At 39.0% G+C, this 16,994-nt stretch overlaps 1 protein-coding gene across 1 annotated transcript in view; it reads left to right on the forward strand.

The window, feature by feature from the left end:
- Positions 1-13,272, forward strand: part of lrch2 (leucine-rich repeats and calponin homology (CH) domain containing 2) — a 39,925-nt gene extending 26,653 nt beyond the window's left edge. Inside the window, exons 18-21 of the mRNA XM_017308608.1 lie at positions 4,718-4,830; positions 11,854-11,991; positions 12,103-12,180; positions 12,508-13,272. Of these exons, the coding sequence (XP_017164097.1) occupies positions 4,718-4,830; positions 11,854-11,991; positions 12,103-12,180; positions 12,508-12,627 (449 nt within the window). The 3' untranslated portion in view covers positions 12,628-13,272. The remainder of the gene's footprint in view (positions 1-4,717; positions 4,831-11,853; positions 11,992-12,102; positions 12,181-12,507) is intronic.
- Positions 13,273-16,994: the final 3,722 nt, after the last annotated feature.

Below are 16,994 nucleotides of genomic sequence, written 5' to 3' on the forward strand. Positions count from 1 at the left end.
TATATATATGTGAAACCTTTTGTATTTAGGTAATGCAGTCAGAAGATGCAGTCAATATGCACGAGTGAACTTTATTTAAAAAGAAAATCCAAGCAAAGAAAAACTGCAGATGTAGATCCGGTGTTTCACACTGCAGCTCTGACAGAACGCTGACCGGAGCTGAACCGTTTCTCTTTTGCCATTTTTCAGGGACACGTGCTGCTTGCAGAGCTTCTAACTCTAGTTTGAGGAGTAAATGTGTTAGCCTGTTTCTTTTAGGAAGCTCAAGACACATTGTTTATTAATAAAAGTTTTATTTATCCCAAAACATATTTCCTCACCTCCTAGACACCATCTGGGACGCAACAAATGGGGGCTCGTCCGGGATCCTTGAATGAGAAAATTATTAGCTTTAGCTATGGTTTGTGAAGGGCTAAATAGTCCAGTTTTCGCAACTTTGTTTCCAAAGGATTTTAGCATTATAGTGTAACTGAGCTGGAAACCACAGCTGCTGAACATTTGTTGTCTGAAGATGATGTTTCTTTGCCTGATGTCGGGGAAACATCTAGAGTTGCTGTAGAGGGTGGAGGTCAGTCGGTGGCGGGCTGAGAGTCAAACTCCTGAGAGAGCAGGATAAACTGATTACTTTGCCACTTTACCATCTGTTCTCTGTGGAGTCATCAGTGATTCCTCGGATAAATGCACGGTTAGTTAAAGTTAGCCAGATTGGACCTTATTTTAGTGATCCGTGAGGCAGAAGTTGCTAGATATTTGAACATTTCCGAACAAATAGTAACTGCATTGAACTGGCCACAGGATTTGTGGGTTTGCACTTTTACAATGTAAACTCACAGGAAAGGCTCAGAAATCTTGTGCCTCGCTATCTATTAGGAATATTGTGCAGCAAATTGAAAGCTGCTATTTTGGGTTGGTACCAGATCCTTGCAGGCAGCGTTTCTGCCACTTAAGTAGGGACCAACGGCAAACCATGTTGAAAGAAACTTGCATTTTGACGCTGGTTGTCATCATGTCAAGATAAGGATGCTGATCCCCGCCTGCAGTTGATGTTATTGGACCATTTAATAATTGCATGTCTGGATGAATTGGCAAAAAGGAGCCACTTCCAAAGAAGCTGCGATTCTTGCAGATGAGTTTGACCTGACTCATGAAATTACCCTGAGTAGTCATGATTTCACTGCTCATCCATATAAAGTTAGCAGTGAGATGGTTTCTTCTTCTGAGGAAACATATTTCTTGAGTGTAAAACCAGATAATTTCACAGGTTCTAATGGGAACAGAACAGTGAGCAAACTGGATGATGGTTTCAAAGAGCTTGTTTTTGAAGGGCTGATTTCTCTCACAGGATCCGCACTTGACTCATGTACTGCGGGACTATGGGAGTTTCCAGTCCCTAATCATGTGCAGCGTGTTGCACTTCAGTGGCAACATGCTAGTGAGTTTCACATGCAACTGTGAGATGGGCAGGTAGGAAGGAGCCATGTGCCTGCTTCCCTCCATCGCCGTCATGTACAGACACGGTTAGTTTCTGGAATATTTCCCACGTCTTTCCCTTTTGATGATGTCCATTTAGGGCGATGATATGATGAGAGGTACGATTTATAGAGATGGACAAGTTAGAACAAACTGTTCCTGATCGGATTCCTGTCTGTGCGGTGACAGGATCTCAGGCATTTGAAAAATCCTCCAGTGTTGACCTGTCTGAGTCTCTGCTTACTCCTGTTGTGGAGATAAAATATCTGTTAGCTCTGAGCGAGACGTGTGGAAAAAGCAAAGAAGAGGAAGGTGAGCACGTCTGCTGTGACCCCTGGTTTCAGTTCTGCCAAGCTTGTTTTTGGACACATATTGCATGAACCCCTTAAAGTGTTAAATAAGATCCAATCATGTTGGTGCTTCTGACTTGGCTTCCAGGTTGCAAAGAGCTACTTTTGCTAGGATGGCAGGATTTCCTACTTTACAATATGTTATTAACTTTTCTGGTCTATCTTTTAGAAAAGTGTCAGATAAAGACCATGTCGCCTCTATAACGAAACAAACTTATTTCAGAGAAGGCATTTGTTTGTTGATTTTACGCTAGTAAATGTGCTAACCTGCTTCTTTCAAGAAGCTCAAGACACATTATTTGTTAATAAGCGTTTTTATTTGTGCTACATCCTGTCTGCCTTTTTATTCATCCCGGAGCAACATTCATTATTACATTTCCGGGCAGAACAGCTGGTTTCAGACTTGCCTGGATTTCTACAAGCCTTCATCTGAATGTCTCAGACCTCTTCCTTACATGGATTAATCACACCGAGTAGTCATCAGCCAGCTGCTCTCCCTCTTTTGCAACTGGCTCTTGGATCTGAACCAGATTGTGATTTAGTGACTCGTAGGGAGTCCCAGGGATGTTGCTTAAATCCTTCTGGGCTAAGATAACCGATTGATACCTCAAATTTGCAATCCATGCATTCAGACTGTTTTACTTCTACTGAAGAACTTAAAGGTGCGTTCACACCAAAAGTGTTTTGAGCATCAGGTGCATCTGCTTTACATTCAAAGTCTATGTGGAGCATTGAATGCGTCGAACGCTCTTTACGCACCAAACGCTCGAAGGCTTGTACCAAAACTGTACAAGCCTTCGATGTGCCTCCACATAGACTCTCAATGTAAACCAGACGCGCCTGACGCTCGGAACGGTTCAAATCGCGCTGCGCTAGACGCTCGAAACGCGTTTGGTGTGAACACATCATAAGATTACAGTGACCCACATACTTTTCTAAGCTTTTGATTCAGTAGCACAGAAAAATAATAATGAAAGATCTAACTAACCTATCTTTTCCTAATGCTGCAACAAAAGAGTTCTTAATGGAGGCTTTTGGAGGACGTATCAGGTTTTTCATACCCCAGCAGGGGCAGATGTTCTGAAAGGAAAGGGTTTAAAGAACTTCTTGACTGAAGATAAATATAGGCCCCACTTTTCTCAACCTCTGGCTTGATGGAGGACTTCAGCTTTCTTGGATGGAAGGAATGCAGCATGAACTCTGTCTTTACCTTTTACTTAATTAGATTACTTAAACTTTCTTGATGTCTGACCTGGGGGTTTAGCCACAGCGGGAGAGGAGTCAACACATATTGCATGAACCCCTTAAAGTGTTAAATAAGATCCAATCATGTTGGTGCTTCTGACTTGGCTTCCAGGTTGCAAAGAGCTACTTTTGCTAGGATGGCAGGATTTCATACTTTACAATATGTCATTAACTTTTCTGGTCCATCTTTTAGAAAAGTGTCAGATACAGACCATGTCACCTCTAGCAGCATCTTCTTTTGACCGGCTGTGATCTCTGTTTTCCTCTGCTGTTTGACTCATTTCTATCTAAACTTTTTGCTTGAATAAAAATAAATCTGCTGAGGGAATATTTTTGGCTGTATTTATTGATTGGGATCATCTTGAATTTCCCTCATTTTCTGTTGGATTTGAAGGACCCGAGTCATTGAAACCTTCTGCAGATGTTGCTTTGTGTTTCCCCATGCAAAAATAACAAACATTAAAATCCACCAAAGTCTGAATTAACTTGTCTGCAATCAAGGAAAACCAGAAATTGATTTCATCTGGGAAATGCCTGATGTATGGATTTAACTCTAACTATTGAGCAAATCCTACCAGTTTTTAAACTTTATAAATGTTCCAGTCCATGTCATAACAATTTATGTCCAAACCCAACTGTAAAATTGTTGGTGTGCCGTTTTGACTCATTGTTTTTTCAAACATGTCTGCTCTGCAACGGTACATATGTTTTTTAAAACTCTGCTCTCAGTTTATGCATCTTTTGCTGTCATGCCTTCAGGCTTGTTGCCACTAGTTTCCAAAATGTTCCGTTTTATCTTTAATCTGGAGCACAGATCAGCTATTTTATACCAGCAGAGAGAAGATCCGATTTATTGCAAGCAGAACCGAAATGCTTTTCCGTAAGAGCTTGTGTCAGCATGGAATGGCGGACTTGATGCAATGCCATTTGAGCGTTTTGTTGAATTTCATGTCTACAGATAATGGTTTTTCCATGCTGTCCCAGGTTCTTCTGATGTGAGGTTGCATGGGAAGGAAATGCACATAACCGTTTCTGAACTGCTTCTAAAAGATATATTTAGTATCTGAAGTTGGCAATCACACTTGTGCATTAGAGAAATTTTAACCAAAAGTCCCAATTTTCTTTTTTTCTTATATGTTGCATAATTATTCCACTGCTATTCATAAATCATTAAAACTCCCAAATTAATATGATTCACACTTTGGATGAGTTTATGTAAATGAACAAAGGGTCAAAAACGGTCGTATTCATATGTAAATAAATACAAATTCACCATTTCACTCAATAACTACGTGGATGTTTGAAGCATAAGATGTCCAGATGTTGTAGTTTTGATTAGAGCTGATAAAATACAATTTTAAGCAAGGTTATAAGTGAAAGAAATTTTTTCTTAGCCTTGTTATATCTGCTTTGTATATAATGTAAAATGTTTTAATATACTCATCTATAGAAGTAAAACGTGTGTGAAAACCTGTTTACTGTTATCACACTGAGAAGAAGCTGATTCCAGATGTTCTGCATCTGATCTGTGTGTTGCATAATCACTGCAGTTTTCTAGGAACTTTTACAAAAACATTTCATCCTTGGACCTTGACACCTTTCGCTGTGTATCATCTTGAACTTGGAGCAGCACTCTTTATTTTTCATTTCAGCCTTCACTCGTGGAACCCGTGAGGACATCAGCTCGACAGATCCCAGCTTCACCATGAGGAGGAAGATGGAGCATTTGAGAGAGGAAATTGAGCAGATTGGCCTTTTACGGCAGGTCAGACGCTTCCCAGCCTGTTTATGTTTTTCTAGTTTTCACCAGTCGATGAGTCATACGAGGAGTACAGTCTGCCAAATCCTGTCTGTGTTGCAACGCCTGGAGTTTCCAAAGAGTAAACAGAGTTTACTCTGGTTTTTCTTAATTGAACTGGAGAAAATGTACACTCAAACAGGATCCAATAGATTTTCTATAACTCTGTGGAACAAATACTTTAGAAATTGAATGCGAGTATGATCAGCGGTGCACTAGTTTAGCGAGGTGACTAAGAGAAAAGTAAACCTTTAAGTACCTTTTAAAAAGTTAGGGGAAAGAGATCCTATTTCTGACCATTTCAACAGTCATCATTTGAAGTAATTGGACAAACTGGTTGGCAATAGTATCAAATAACAACTTAGGATTGTTTATTGTTTGGAGCAAGAACTAGGATTTTTTAATTTTGTTAAAGGAAATGCAAAGCCTCTGTCATATACCAAATATGGGCATAGGAAACTGGTTGTCTTACCACAGAACTGCTTGAGACGCCCAATCTGGCAATTCACCCACAGAACCTCCTTGGTTTTAATGGGAAGAGCTCCAGACAATGCTAGTAAGAAAGAGTTAGCAAGAAAAAAAAAAAAAAAAAAAGTTACTCTGTATAGAGAAAAATCAAAGCCTATAAAAGCTTTTCAGTAGTGAAAAGCTTTTATAGTAGAGAAAAGCCAAGATTGGGTCTGGCTTTGTGTAGTATATTTAAAGAATGTAGTATACTGCAATTTAAATAAATGGATCAATTGTGCTGGTTTCTCAGAAGACTAGCATTCGGCTCATGAAAGAGACACGGGGTCTGAAGATTTGCAGTGTGCCAGTGCGTTATATTCACGGTGAAAGACAACAATGATTATACATACTTACAAATTCAACAAGGAAAACAGACATCTAAAAGGCCATATAAAAATAAAACAAATATGCGCAATACTAGGAAAGAAAAACTAAAATAAATAAAACCAAAGTAAATTAATCCCACCGTTTTTTAAACCCACACCCTTCAGTCCTTTGACCCCAAGCTAGGGTAAACAAATCCCAAGACAAGTTGGCTTTGGGTAAGGTGCTTGACTTGATGTGGTATAGGTCCAAGGTGGAAAATCAGGAGACAGGAGGAGACAGAAAGTGTTCTCAGGCTACAAGGAGCCTCCTACCATCCTGGCAAGAGAGCGGAAATCTTAAACACATAAGTGGAATCCTTTCTTATGGCTCTAGGCCTGGACATTTAGCTCGCCATCTTCTGGCCTGTATAAATAAACAGGACCAATAAGCATTGAAATCCAATTCAATCATTCTAATGTGTACACAAATCTATATTCAATAACTATCAAGTTCATTATCAAGTCAATCAATATGCAATTTAAGAATGTTAACCAAACATTAACATTCAAAACACTTCATTATTCAACCCAGTGTGGACTCATTCAGTCCCACACAGCCAAGCATATTGCTATTCGCTACGTCAAAACAACACTCACCAGATCCGCCATTTGTTCTACATATAACTGACATCTCTCCTGTCTGGTCTGGTGGTGGTCAGCTCCTATGGTGTCCTTATAGTTGGACGATTTTTGTACAAAATAAAATAAGGCGAAGAATATAAAGAACGACGCTCGACAAACCTGTAGCTCTGCTCCCCTCAATGCATCTAGTGTTTAAACGTTCTGCTCCAATTAATATAGCCAGCCGATAGGCTCCAATACTACACGTGACCTTGGAAACTGAGCAGTGATTGGTTGCTTCATAGTCTCGTGAGAGCGACTCCATTATCAGGATTATCATGTGATTTGATAAAGAGTTGGAGAAACCGGAGAAAATTAGTAGGTGAAAGCTAGAATTTTACACCCGGGTTACATTTGGGTCTAGAAAGCCAGACCCAATCTTTGAAACATCTTGAGAAGATTAAACTATTTTAGGACAAACCATATTGAGAACTACTATTCATAAATGGAAAAAAACATGGAAAACACGGAGCAACGTTCCCAGCAGTGGAAACAAAAATTACTTTTAAAATCAGATTAATGAGTTATTCAGGAGTTCAAGGAGCCAACGCTACTTTCCATAGCTTTCCAACGCTATGCAGGTTAGGCAGTAGAGATTCATCTCTACTCTGTTCATCTCTGCGGAGCCACAGAGCAGCTGGAAGGAGAAACGAAGGTCGCTTGGGGGAAAACGCTGAACTGGAAGCGTAAACATTTCCCAAACGCTCATCAGGACACACCAAGGCTCTTATGCATCTCTCAAGCAAAATGCCCAGTCAGTCTTAAATGATAATGAAGTGGGTCATACCTCTGGGTCTCCCATCTAATCTTCTTGACATCTCAGTTTAAAATTACAGAGTCTGGCAGGGAGGGCAGCACCTGATTCCAGCTTGACGTACCTTTACGCCTGTGTGCTGATACATCTAATTAATTTCCCGCAGAGAAATCAGCTGACGCGTGTCTCCTTAATCAAAACCTGCATGCAGAGTTTATGTTATTTCTTAACAGTTGCAGACACCCGACGTTATGAGAAGGGTGAATAAAAAAGACTTTTCTGAACCAAAGTTTTTTGTTAGCTAAGATTTTTTTTACCTAGACTTGAGTTTTTTTAACGATCCTCAAGACTTTTGAGAAAGTATTCTGACAAATGTACCCAATACATGTGCTGTAAACCTGACAGCATTTGTGACGATCTGCGGCTACGTTGCTATTTTTGGATGTGGACAACTTGAACCAGGCAGTTTACTTTCTGGAACACAATGTTATGTCATGAATTTAAGCTAAAGCTTACCTGCATTATGTAGCAAGACATTAACCTGAAAAACTCTACCGAGAACACCACTGAACAGCTTAATAAAAATAATTTAAAAAAAACAAAACAAAATGAAAGGTTACGTCTTTGAGTCAAGTCTAAAAATTGAAAAAATCCTTCAGTCTGGCTAAATGAAAGCAATTATACAAAGTAGATTAGACCTATTAATTTGCATCTAGCAATGGTCCAAATCATTTTGACACCAGTGCAGAGCTTGCTCAAAGTTGGCAGCACATCAGTGGGAGTGACACTTTTTGACAAGGTTATGACAAAATAGAGCCACTAAGAAGCCAACGCTCCAAATGAAACACAGAGGTAAATTGCAACTATTTGTTTTTTCTGACTGTTTGGGACATTTGGAAAACATTTATCTGGAAAAGAAGTGTTGAATCCAACCCGAGGCCATAGTGAAGCATCATAATGGAATCCAGGAGTCGGGTTGTTATCAGCGACGGGTTTATTCACAGCAACACTGCCAGGAATAACGAGCGCTTTCACAACACATGCCACGAGCATCGCTTTCCAGTTATCCAATCACAGTTTGGTGATTATCTGGAATTTCTTAGTCTGTTGGACCAAAGTTTCATTTGCCAACAATTTTAATAAAGAGTCTTAAAAATTTGAAAAAGAAAACCTTTGACCTGCAGGTCATTTAAGAAAAGTCAAAAAAACTAAAACACTGAAAAGATAAAAATTGTTTTGTACAGTTAGGATTTAGACCAGCGCTTGATATTTAGCATGCTTGTGATTTTTGATGTGGTTCATAATTGCACCATTGGAGAGAGAGGTTCGTAGCACAAATACCAGTTAAAAAGATATAAAGTATCAGGATTTATTTGCGCTTTGTGGGACTAAGTTGTATTTTTTTTAAATAGTATCGTAGTTAGTGCCAATCTACTGGGATTTTCACTCACCGTTGTGTAATAAAAAATAAGAAAAAGTTCAGTGAGTTGCAGTTGTGTCGATGAAAATGAGTGGTTGACGTTAGATATCAGAATGAGTCTGCGTTCACACTGCAGCCTAAAGTGACCCAATACCAATTTTTTGTCAAATCGTATTTTTTTGCGTGGCTGTTCACACTTCCAAACATATGCGAGCTGTACATGTTCCCCTGTGTGAACGGCAAACGACCTGGAAGTGTCCCGCATGCGCAGTAGAGGGCGCAATAACGTCAGCGTGCTCGGTGTTTTGCCAACCACCATAAAGAAGAAGAAGAAGTGCTCAGTGTTTGCGGAAGTAAACGTTGGTGCTAACGGTGGAGCATAGCTTATGATTTTGAAGTTGTTGTTCGACCGCAGCCGGCACTTTAACAAGTTTTTTCTCTAAGTGTTTCTTCCCGCTTGCGAGTATCACGTTCAGGTCGGATGAATGCGCCCTGGACATCAGGCCACATTTGAATCAGATAAGTATCGGATACCCAAGTGGCCTGGGTCGCATTCGAAAAAAATTTGACCTCTATTGTTCAGACTGTCATGAAGAGATCAGATACAGGTCTCATTACATCAAACAAATCTGAATTGGGTCACTTCAGGCTGCAGTGTGAAATGAAATGATGGGCCACGAAGGTAGTATATGACAACTGGCAAACACATCAGACCTTAGACGGGCTGAACAGCAGATGACCACACTGGGAAACAAGAAACTGAGAAACACCAAAGCTGGACGATACAAGATTAATGATACCTGATCTCATGAGTGTCAATTTCAGCATCAAGATTCAGATGGTAGAATCAAGATTTGGTGTAAACATGAAAGCATGGACCCCGGAAAACAAGCAGGAGTCACCTTTGCCTCTTTAATATCAGTTCAGTATTGTTTAAACACCACAGCTTAATGCTGCTTTATGTGTTGCAGTTATGTGACCACAGTCTACCAATGTCTACTTCCAGCAAGATAATCAAAGCTCTAATTGTCTTACACTGGTTTCTTGAACGTGAGAATGAACTATCTGTGGTTCCGTAAATAACGTCTTTAGTCACCAGATCTCAATTCACTGGAATACCTTTGGGAGGAGGTTTCCATCATGGATGAGCAGCTGACAATTCTGCAATAACTGTGAGATGCTATCGAGTTATAAACCAAGATTTCTGAGGAATTAACATCTTTCTGAAAACAAAAGGACCAGACCCACTCACCTGCGCTGTGTCCCACCTTGTCATAAGATAACAACAGATTAAATCTTATTTAGTTCTGCAGCGTTTGTTGTTCTGATCGAAAAAATACAAGAGCCAACATGCCATTCACCACATCACAGAGAACAAGATCGGAAACAACAAACTCGCCCTGTCTCGATTACCATGCGTTAGAGTTTGTTACATATCATGAGTAGAACAAGAAACCGCATCGATTTCAACCAGTTTCAAAAAGTGCTTGTCCACATAAAGTAGCTCTGAAGGTCTCTGACATATTCCTGACTGTAGTTACATTGATTCCCTATTTCTCCTTCCAAAGGCCCTTTCTTTTCACTTTGAATCAAATCATTGTAATTTCTGGTAAAAACAAAACAAAGTCTCATTGTTCTTGTCCCAGGGAAAAATTGCGAGTTGCAGAGAACTGGAGGTCACAAAAGATGGAGGGACAAAGACACTGCAGATGAGAGTTTCACATTGATAAAAGAGTTGATTTGTGTAGAGATCATTCTCCAGAGTCAGTGAGCAACTGAACAAAGGTTCAAGTATTTCTTTCTGATACATTAAACTTGGTCACATAAAAAGAAGAGACATTAATTCTGTCAGTTTTGTCTTTGACCCTCCTGTAGTCTTTGAAAGGGATGTTGCTCAATATGTCCACATAGACAATGTATTCTCAATGAATGACTGTCAACAGGATGTTCGTTTGGATATTCACACATTTTGTAACTATCTTCTGCAACTCTTTCACAATCATGAAATTCCCACTGTATAAAATAGAAATATATATTTATGTTTATTGTATATATTCCTCAAAATGCCACAGCTAAAAGAATATATGACTTTCTCAACAACTAGTAGAAAAATTATATGGAATTACTGCAGTAAAACATTTCAACATGTATTTTTTTTCACTAGTTTTTACAAGATGCTTTCCTACTGTAAGTAGCTATCACAGCCATTGTTTAAATATATTCATTCAAAATGGTCATTAACAAACTCACCAACAATGAGGCTTTTACATCTGTTTTTACATTTTTAAATGTTTAAAATTATAACTTCATGGAGTTTGTAGCCTAGTTTTAATGGAAACCAAACTTTCTTTCATTGACTCAATACCACAAATGAACAACAATGGTAAAATGGTGCAAATATTTAAAAAATGTCTCTGTCTAACATGTTTGTTAGCAATTGGAAAAGTCCTGAATTGGTTTTCACCTTTGAGCAAGAAGGCATTTCCCTGTCCTCCCACGATGATGGCGAGTTGTGAGATAAGTTCAGATTTTCCAAACAAACACCAGCTAAGATGCGTTTTCTTTTTTTTTGTTTTGTTTTTTTTTTTTTACAAAAAAACCAAGCGTGGTTCGAACATGCTGACTTTTGGGCGTCATTCACATGTTTCAATAATTGCAAAAAGCAACCTTTGGCTTGTGAGTCTTTTTTTAAATTTTTAATCCGTGATCAAGTTGTGTCTATACTGCACAAATCATCAGTACGATGAAGGAAACTCTAAATGTGACAGAAAATGTTCATGTTACAGAAAAATTTGCTTTCTGATGTAACCTTTAAACCTTCCCCTCACCTCCAATGACAAAGGTCACAAAATACAGATTTTATTATGAGATGGTGACGCTTTCCGACGTAAATACTCCAGACACTTCTAGAAATAGTTGAAGACAGTCCAGAAGAGTTTAATTCATCTGTGTTTTTAGACATGTTCAAAATAATCCCAGAGGTGAACCAGAGGTCATCCTGAGACGCTAAACCGATGAATCTCTGTCGTATTTAAGAAGCACCTACAGTGACTTCTGCAAGAGGAATTGGACGAGGTATTTCTGACTGCGGCTACTGGACGACTGAAGCAGGTGGAAGCAGTTCGCTGTACATCTGACATGTTAGGGGTAAAAACAAGGAATCCAAAACAGATTAATTGAGCTCAACCCCCGCTGTTTTTGAAAAGAGAATTTGTCCTGGATTCCCGTAAGACTCCCACACGCTCGGGCGTACTTCGCTCAGCTCCGCTTACGTTTCTCTTATTCAACATTCGACATTATCGTGTTATCTTTAATGTGTGCAGAACATTGAGTCCCGACTGAAGGTCCTCCTCCCAGATGATGTCGGTGCGGCGCTGATGGATGGAGTGGTCCTCTGCCATCTAGCCAATCACATTTGTCCCCGATCCGTTGCCAGCATTCACGTGCCGTCACCTGCAGTAGTAAGTATATTACTGTATAAATGTATTATTTGATCTAAACTGCTTCACAGACATTTTAATGCTTAAATGCTTAGTTTAACAAACTAACATGATTAATGTTGTGGCTTCCAGCCAAAGCTAAGCATGGCAAAATGCCGCAGGAATGTTGAAAACTTCCTGGAAGCGTGCAAGAAGCTTGGAGTTTCACAGGTAACACGTTTTTTACTGTAAATGTTTTTCACTCTGTATTTGTTTAGTTATTTAGGATTTATGAGTGCCAAGTGATATCAATAATTGAGCATAGAAGATAAATGACAAAATTACCAAGCTGCCTAAAAGAGGCCTACAAGTTCTTTCATGCACTTGTCGTTCAAGTTTCCTGCAGCTGAGACTCTGACTGGTGTTTTCACCCCAAAGTGCATTTTATCATTTAGGAAAATCTGTCTGACAAATATGCATCCATCAAGCGCATGCCGAGTGACATCAGCCTTAGTCGTTTGCCAGTGATGTTGATGAATGATCTCTCTGTTAATTCAGGACAAATTGTGTCTGCCACATCACATCTTAGAGGAGCGAGGTCTGGTAAAGGTCGGCGTGACCGTCCAGGCTCTGCTGGACCTGCCCACGTCAAAGTCCACTCACTTGTCCTCTGTTTGACCCCGGAGAGTAAATGCTGCTCATATCCCGCAGTGATCAGCCCACATCCACACTGCCAGGGACTTAGGACCCCTGTTTTCGGGGCGAGGACTCTGTGGCTTGTGGCTTTGTGATGGTCTGCTTCTGCCTGACTGAGAAAGGAGACGGGATTATGCAAAATTTCTCCTTAAATGAAGTCGGTCGGCAACCGGCTGCAGTCCAACGCATTATCACATGTTCCTTGTTGCCCGTTTCTGGGCTGAGAGTGGATTTGTAACGTGACGGCGAGATTCTTCAGCTGCACTGCTAACCTGGATGCAAAGGCGGATGTGACAATGGGTTAATCAGAAGACCTTTACCTCCCTCTCAGCTGTTACCACGAACTCTGCAAGTGCCACTTCAGATTGGACGTTCACGCTGTTCTAGCACAGCGTGGCAAAGAAATAACATACAAAACTCACTGTTTCACTTAAGATGACATTTTGATTTTTTTTTTTTTTTATCGAAATGTTTCATTGGTTTCCTTAGTTTTTATTGTATTTTTGCCATGTTCTTACGTCTTAAACCCTGAGTCAGGGAAATAGCTGCCATGAACTTTGGACTCTGCTTTTTCTTTCTCAGATCAAGCTCAGGTTCCAGTAGGATTTGGTGCTGTTCTGTAGAAAACCAACAACAAATGCTGAAGTTCTGATTCATTTCAGCGTCTTTAAATGGCTGCAAAAGCCATTAATTATTTTGTACTGGAGCTACAGTGCTTAGTGTATCCATACACCTTTTTTCCACAATTTGTCCTCAACAAACTTCTTTGTATTTTATTGGGTATTTACGAGATGGACCAAAACACACCAAAGTAGGGCATAATTTTGAGTTGGACAAAAACTAATAAATAGTTTTTGAAATGTTTGACAAAAAAAAAAATCTTATTTTGATGAAGCAATGATATTCTTTGCTGTATTTCTATTGATCCTTACCAGCTTTTTGCTCAGGGTCTTGTGCAGACATAACTTTAAAACCTTGGATATTTTTTTAGAACCTAACTCTGCTTTAAAACCTCTCCGCCTCTCCACTGACCCGTCTGCTGTGCTCCTGGTTCTCCATGATGCTGCTCCATCTCTAATGGTCTCCAACAAACCCATGAGGTTTTCACAGAGCAGCTAAATTTATACTGAAATTAAATAAAGCCCATACGGACTCTGTCCACTGGATTTTGCTTAGGACTATCATGATTAAATACAACATGAACTTTGAAGTTTTCTTTTTACTAAAAAAAGGAAAAGCCAGATATTTTCTTCCACTTCACAATTAAGTAATGCTTCCTTTTTTTCCATCACATAAAATCTCAGTACAATACATTGAAGTTTGTGATTGTAATGTGATAAAATGTGAAAAAGTTTCAAGGGATATATATATATATATATATATATTTTTTTTTTTTTTGCAAGGCACTGTATTTTGCTTGCAGGGGAGGTGACGTTTTTGACCACTGTGATTATGCATGCATGGTCCTTGCCAAGGCGATCTAATGTACGTGCAAGTTTATGTGTTCCTCAATGTTTAAGTATCTGATTGCCTGTTATGATTTGCACACAAATCAGTTTGGAATCTTTATTGTTTTTCTGACCTCAATTGAGAAAATGTTGCCAATGTTAATGTTGCTGCTCAGAGATCCTCCTTCAAAGCTCCCGCTCTGAAACCGTGCACAGCGAGGCAGCTTGCTGTGCACGGTTTCAGATCTACTTCAGTGAAATGTATTTGTTGTAATTATTTAACCCTTTTACTTGTGCATGTTTTCGGTCGGACATCGTGACCTCTTCGAGTTGTTCAGGTGCAGCAGAACATTTATTTTTGACCAAATGCTATGATAAGCTGCTAGCAAACACACCGATTCCTCTGGTCATTGGTTGAACTCTTCCAGCGGCTTGAGGTTCAGCTCACCTGCAGCTTGAGAAACCTGCCTGACAAATCAAAAGGGAAGAATAGCTTTTGATCGTAGCAACACCTCAAAACATGAAAATAGCAAATATGCAAATATGGCAAACACGAGCTTGAACAAAGCATTTATGGATTAAAAAAATGAAATAGACTTAAATATTATGGATGCAGGCTTTTAGTAGTTACACCAAGATGTCAGACCTTTACACCCACAGTTTCCTGTCATCTCAGGAAAGCAAAGCAAAAATAAGACACTGGTTGTCATATGAAACGAATCAAATCAGCATAAATTCAAAAGTGTTTTCTATCTTCTCGACATGTTTGATAAAACAGAATCCTTCTTTCACATTGGGAGTTGCGCGCCTTTGCAGCAACATGTCTTAACTACATGATAGCATTCCCTCAGGCACAAGTGGTACAGTGGAAATAATTAGCACATCACAACACAAATAAAAGGAATTACCTTGGAAAATGAGGTCATCTAGAGGGGGTTAGATTAAATTACCTTCGAATTTGTTCACAGAATTGCTCACTTTGAGTCGTTTTCACAAATGGAAAAGTCATTCCAACAAGTCACGTTTGTTTTACTTTATATAAAGGGCAGGAAATAATAAAAAATTATAATAAAGTAGCTGTTCCTCAGTATTTTCATATTTAGACAGTCAACTGGTTGCTCTAGTTTCAAATTATAAGACTAAAAGGGACAGAATATATTAGAAAAAGCTTTACTGGTAAATAGTAGGAATGCCTTTATGAGGCACGGTGCACATCTTTGCCTGTTGATGGAGCCGTATGTATGTTTGGCACACTTATAATCTGTCAGATTATTTTGAACCATAATGAGAACAAAGTGTCGTCCTGGTCAAATACTGATTTCTGAAACCGAACACTTCATGATCTGTAGAAGATGTGATATTCTCTCGTGCCACTCGTTGATTTTCATCTTCAGCATCACCTGATTTGCTAATTCCATCAAATGTTTGCAACTAAAACCACAAAAAAAAAAACAAACTAAAATGTTAGAAAGCGAAGAGCTGCTTTGGAATCGAGTGAAGATGTAGCAAATCAGTTTTCCAAATCTCTAATGTAGGAAAGCTTCAGCTCCTGAAAACATCCAAGGATGTCAGGATGGTTTTCCTGTATTTACCATCAGAGCATCTAAAAACCTGGAATACTGTGCCTTAATCGAGGGATATTTATTATTTATTGCTTTATTTATATTTTTTTGTCAGTTAAAATGTACCTTTGTTGTTTTTCCTCTAATATCTGCATAACTCAGATCTATTCAGGAGGGGCTTTGGATCTAAACACAGCTGAAATTTACACCACAGCTTACACTCTGCAAAGATACACAACCTTCTGTTACTCATTGTTTTCACTCAAATGTTTCTGTTTCACACCACAAATATTTCTGTTTGCTAATTATGCAAGTAATGAAAGAGATATTTGTATGTATAGTTTGGATGCTGCATTTATTTATTTTTTTTTTACCCTTTTGGTTGATTTGGGTCTGAGCTGTTTGACTTGATCCAGACATTTTGGGTTCTGTCAGTAGTTTCAGCTGAGTTTCTCCCACAAACCTTTTAACTCTGAGATCTGTGATCCGCACTACAGCCTTGACTTTGTTGTCCTTAATCGACCTTGAAGTTAAGTTGGTTACATTCCCACGATCATTTTCCAGCTTCATTTTTCTGGCTGATGTCTTGAGAGATTTTAACGTTTCCATGTAATGTTCTTTCCTCATGATTCCATTTATCTTGTGAAGAGCACCAGTAAGTGCTGCTTCCTCTTTACTTCACAGTTGGGTTGGTAATGTCAGGATCGCAAGCGTCTTCGTTTTTTCTAAATGGTAACGAAGATTATTTTTCGCATTTGCAGAAAACTTTTTTATTTTGCTTTTGTAGTAATAACTTCTTCTTTCCTCGCTGAGTGGCCAGAACTCATTTCTCTGTGAATAATTACACATTTATCAGCTTCAGTCAACATCTTAGCCTGGACTTTTGCTTTTGTCCAGGGGTGAACGGTCTTACAGACATTGTGCCTGATTTGAAATCCATTCTGACATCATGTTGGCTTCCCAAGCTGTTTATTAAAGTTGAACTAATCTTGACATATAAACTCCTGAAATTGATGAGAGTAAGAAAAACATTCTCCAAAAGCATTTTCTCTCTTATCATTCTCACATTTAGCAAACAGAACTAATTTTGGTCATCGAACGTAACTAAGACTGATGTGAGACAGTAAGAAAGATGTGTTTTCTGTATGCATTGCATGCAATATTTTTTTTTTTTTTTGGTTTTTGATTCAGATGCCAGTCTTATTTTCCCCGTCCCAGACAGATTCTTGGGTGTTATTAATTCCACACATTTGTGTCTTTTACTGTGTCTAACAATTTGTAAAATAGTAACAGTCAGCGAACAAGCAAACGCAAAAACAGTGAGGAGAAAAAAGTGATT

The sequence above is a fragment of the Poecilia reticulata genome, linkage group LG14 (assembly GCF_000633615.1).
Source record: "Poecilia reticulata strain Guanapo linkage group LG14, Guppy_female_1.0+MT, whole genome shotgun sequence".
NCBI lineage: Eukaryota > Metazoa > Chordata > Actinopteri > Cyprinodontiformes > Poeciliidae > Poecilia > Poecilia reticulata.